Source organism: Montipora capricornis, chromosome 5 (assembly GCF_036669925.1).
Source record: "Montipora capricornis isolate CH-2021 chromosome 5, ASM3666992v2, whole genome shotgun sequence".
Taxonomy (NCBI): Eukaryota; Metazoa; Cnidaria; class Anthozoa; order Scleractinia; family Acroporidae; genus Montipora; species Montipora capricornis.
The window spans coordinates 19,816,068-19,821,067 of NC_090887.1; the positions used below are offsets into that span (position 1 = coordinate 19,816,068).

General features: G+C 41.0%; 1 protein-coding gene across 2 annotated transcripts in view; it reads left to right on the plus strand.

Moving 5' to 3' along the window:
* Positions 1 to 5,000, plus strand: part of LOC138049840 (spectrin beta chain-like) — a 62,666-nt gene that overhangs the window by 32,247 nt on the left and 25,419 nt on the right. For both annotated transcript variants that reach the window (XM_068896292.1, XM_068896293.1), the window contains 6 exons: positions 47 to 220; positions 956 to 1,176; positions 1,285 to 1,471; positions 2,045 to 2,245; positions 2,380 to 2,610; positions 4,344 to 4,526. In XM_068896292.1, the coding sequence (XP_068752393.1) occupies positions 47 to 220; positions 956 to 1,176; positions 1,285 to 1,471; positions 2,045 to 2,245; positions 2,380 to 2,610; positions 4,344 to 4,526 (1,197 nt within the window). The remainder of the gene's footprint in view (positions 1 to 46; positions 221 to 955; positions 1,177 to 1,284; positions 1,472 to 2,044; positions 2,246 to 2,379; positions 2,611 to 4,343; positions 4,527 to 5,000) is intronic.

The following is a 5,000-nucleotide window of genomic DNA, read 5'->3' on the forward strand; positions in this document are numbered from 1 at the left end:
CTGAATAGTTTTCTACTTTTTAAGATGATTTTTTTTGTTATTTTAGTGTGGTAAGAATCTAATCCAAAAAGGTCATTATGGTGCTGGAGAAATCGAAAAGCTTTTGAGGAGATTAAATGAAGGCTGGAATGACCTAGGTGCAAAATCTGCTGATAAGAGCTGTCGATTACAGCAGGCGCAGCAGCAACATCAATTCAATCGTTGCATGGAAGATATCAAGGTTTGTTTTTCAACTCTGTAAGCTTTCAGATTTTTGAATGAAATTCGAACTCATAAATTTTCAACCCTGAGATACTAATAGACCATATTCGTATTCTCAGTATTGGACTGGAACTAGCTTGCGATGGAGGCTAATGCGGGAATATATATTAAAAGTATTTGCATTCGAAAAGATTCCCCCGCATTAGCCTCCATTGCAAGCTAGTTCCAGTCCAATACCGAGAATACGAATATGGTCTATTGAGAGCACTTTTTAACGCTGTCACATTTGAAGTCACAAATACAAAGAAACATATATTGCTTTCCTTAGCTGTTCCAGCTATTACTGAGCCATTAGTTTTATTGTACATTAATATATGTGGCGCGGGTATACAATATCGAAAAAAACAAAAGTCTAAGGATTTTAAAAGGTAATCAGAAGGAAGGTGATGGTATGTGTTGAACAAAATAATTTTGTCAACACTGAATATTGAAAAAAATGTAGTAATCAGTCAAACGAAAGACTTCATTGAAAGGCGTCCCAGAAATTAGCCCGGTCGAGTGGACATTTGTGCTTTTCAAGGAAGAACGTGACAGGTCATTATTTCCACTAGCAAAGGAAACTTTCCATGCTAAATTGTGCAAATGCCGTTTTAATTTCCACTTCGTTTCAAACATGTCAAAGTGCCCTTGCCATCTGAACTTGTGTCGTTAGCATTCTTGTTAATGATTAATCGTTGCACACGTTTATCTCCAGGTGTGGATGAATGAGGTCGAGACATTAATGTCCGTTGAAGATTTAGGTCACGACCTGTCTAGTGTCAAGTTCCTCCTCAAGAAGCACCAAGGAGTGGAGAGTGATATCGAGCTTCATGACCTTGAGATCCAGTCTCTTTGTGATCAAGCTCAAGATTTGATTGATGGAGGGCATTTTGACGCTGAAAGAATTGAACAGGGGACAGAAAACCTGTTGCATAGGTATTTTCAATTTCTCGATAGTCCACACTTTATCCCCTCAACGCAGCCTTTTTAATACCCTCTCGGTGTTCCTTTTTGTCGAATTACCATCGTCAATATCATTTTCAGGTTTGATGAGTTGAAAGAGCTCTTCGCCAATCGCAAAACACAGCTAGAGGATTCTCTTAATCTTCACCAGTTCTTTTATGACCTTGAAATGGAAATGGCCTGGATTCGAGAACACATGACCTTGGCAAACTCTGAGGACCTGGGTACTAGTCTAGTTGGCGTTCAAAGACTGCAGAAAAGACACTTGGTAAGAATGGAGAAAATATTTGCATTGTATTTGAGGAACAAAGTGGTTTTTCTGATAGTACTCTGATAGTGTTGATACAGGTTTTGTTGCATAAAAGTGAACTTTCCAAGTTTTTAGGCATTTTGTATTGATCACATTACACTCCAACTATATCCCACTTTTAAACAGGAAACACTTGGACGAAGACTGGAGGGTACATGGGAGAAATGGCTATTTGAAGTCGAGTTCTCTCTCAAGTTCTAATTAACAATTAGACCCTTCGCCTGCAAGGGCAACGGGTCAATACCGCATCACGAGGCGAAGCCGAATGGGCTATTGACCCGTGGCCTTTGAGGGCGAAGGGTCTAATTGTCTTAGTATCACCCAGCTAGTCGGACAGAAAAGGCAATAATAAAGTTAGCAAATGCAAATTGAAGAAATATTTATTTGGGAATAAAACCAAAGAAAGCGTGACGCTTTTTGCTACTCGAGGACTATTACTAATAGTCCTCTAGTAGCGTAGCCAATTAAATGCAGGATTTGCATTAGTCCATTAGTTGGGTGATACTAATGACAAATAACCCTTTTTTTCAGGCCTTTGAAAACGAACTTACGAATCATCAGTTGCGAATCGATACCGTGTTGGCTTCGGGTCAGGACTTGATTGACAGCAATCATTATGCCACTGATGAAATAGAGGAGCGCTGCGTGGAATTGAGTGGGAGCTGGGATCTACTAAAGGGAGCTGCCGCTGAACGAAAGGAGAAACTTGGTGATGCACTGGAGTCACAGAAGGTCAGTAAATACGATAAGTAGTGCCGGAAATAGGGAGAGAAGAAGTAGCTTCCCCCGCCCTCCCCAGTTTTTGATTTTTTTTCAAGTAAAACTTACTACTTACTTATTAACGGATAGAATATTTTTCCAATCAGTACTTCACAGAGGCCAATGAAGCAGACTCTTGGATGAATGACAAGGCTGGCCTGGCGGCCAATCAGGATTACGGAAAAGACGAATCATCTGCTGACAAGCTGCTGACCAGACATACTGCGCTGCAGACAGCTGTTGACACATACAGCCCTATAATACAAGGACTGGCAGAGCAGGCAAGAAAACTGGTACAAGGCGATCATTTTGCCGCCGCAAAGATCGCCACAAGACAGGTAAGAGCGTTGCATTTTTTTACGTTACAAATCATGAGGCAGAAAGTGCCTTCCAAATAAAATGCACTGAGTTATGTGAATAAAATTCTGGGGTCTGTCTTTTCCAAGGAAATCTAGTGAGCAGTACTATCACGTGCTCAGTTTTGCGTGGTCTACTGACTGAAGTGGTCTTGTGCGTTGTGGTGTGCAAGGATAAGAGAACTAAACTTGGCGAAGGACAACGACGGACAACGACAACGAACGACGACGACGACGAAGGACAACGACGGCTTCGAGAAAGCCACAAAACAATGTGTTTAATCAAAAGCACATGACCTTGAAAGCGTGTAACTTGCAACTCTTTTCCTTGGAACAAAGCTGGAGATTTTAGGACACCAATTGCATGCCCAAATATGGTCAAAAATAAGATCGATGTTGCACGCGCGGGAAAATGCGCGAGCCACGTTACATTCAAATATGGAAATTTTTAAACTCAAACAAAACCGCAGCTCTGAACCTGAGTTAAACGCTTCAAGATCATGAACTTCTGAACAATGGATCTTCACACCCTGAACGTGCATTTCCTCACCGTTCTCGTCCTGACAACGACGACAAATTACCAAATTTGAGGTTATTTGGAAACGTGAGCACCGAACGATAAAATAAGTAATATTCGTATTCTCAGTATTGGACTGGAACTAGCTTGCAATGGAGGCTAATGCGGGGGAATGTATTAAAAAGTAGATCCCCCCGCATTAACCTCCGTTGCAAACTAGTTCCATTCTAATACTGAGAATACGAATATGGTGGTCTATTGTCAGTTTTTCAATTCTCCAAACATAGATGCCGGTGAGTTCGATATATCATCATTATTCAGGTATGACTACGAGGCTTTATGGTTAAATTTCACGGCTCAGTTCTGTTTTCTTACTCACAAGTCTCAAGAGAGAGAATTTCTAAACAAAATAATCAAATTTAACTATAAGTCCTCGTAGCTATATGTGAATATCGATTCATCGAACTTGGCCTATTGAACAGAGTACAGAGAACCTGTTACATGGGCAATTTCAATTTCTCGCTAGTTTAAAGCACTTTTCTTCGGTGCTTTTTATTATGCTGTATTTGTTGCGACGGTTCTTATCCAGGGATGTGGTTATATTTAATTTGCTGGTCAAATTGAATTTTTGGGTTAATCGGGTTAAAATACCGCTGACATAGGAACCAACTGGATCGTGTTTGGTGGTCCCACAGTTAACTCAGCCAGCGTCAACTCTGGGAGAATGATTCTCACATTGGTGAGAGCTCTGATCTTCTGCCATTGTGTTCCGAGATCATTCTCGGGGTTTTACGTCATATGTTGGTTGAGTTTGTTGTTTTTCTATTCTGCTTTGAGGGGTCAGTTCCCGGGTTCTCCGGATTTCTTCTCTCAACCAAAAACCAATCCGTCAAATATCCTCTTACAGAGTAACAGTAGACTTTCGAAAGTCCTTCATCTCATGTAGATGCGCGCGTACGAAAAATCACGATTCGCTCGCCAAAACATTTTCTCCTGGGATTATCGTCAGGTCGACTTGTGGCAAGTCTAAGAGTTACAGTAACAGCTGTATTTGGGAAATACGTTAATAGCATCTCGCAGGAGGTCCGTTTTTCTGACCTTAGTTTAAGTCTTCCTTTCTACACTTCTACACTACACTTTGCTTCTTCAAAAGTTTTAGTTTGCACTTCAGTGAACTCTCATTATTTTTACATTGTAGCGTGATATCGAAGAACAATTCGCAGGATTGAAGACTCTAACTATCGTGCGGCTACACAGGCTGGAAGAATCTAAGAAGCTGTATCAGTATCAGCGTGAAGTGAATGAAACCGCAGAGTGGATCAATGAACAACTTCACGTAGCATCTGCAGAAGATTATGGGAAAGATTTTGAGCATTTGGAGGTAAGGAATACTGATCCCCGGCTTAACTATTCTACAACTCTCGGTCAAGTATCAATATCACAGAATTGCCAAATTGCTTTTCTTTATGCAATACCTGGTTATAAGTTCTTCTTCCTTTAATATTATGTATGTGTTGTTTACCAGTAGCGGAGGCACGGTGGCGTAGTGGCTTTTACGCCGGTCTCTCAATTCCGGGGTCGCTGGTTCGGTTTCAAGGGTCGCTTTTCCAGGTCTTGAGTACGGCTTGAGGCCGAATGGTGTCGGCTCTACTCAAGGCCAAGGGTACGGTTTTTTTTCCATACGGACCGACCAAGACCGGGAAATAATTTAGTTATCTCTTCTTTTTGTTGAAAGCCGTCGTTTCGTTGGAGATTTCTTCCTCTGGATAGTAAAATTTACTTTCACTGTCTACACTCTCTACTGAATCAATTTTCTTCAGAGTTTATATTTTCCTTACATATTTGTCATCTCGGA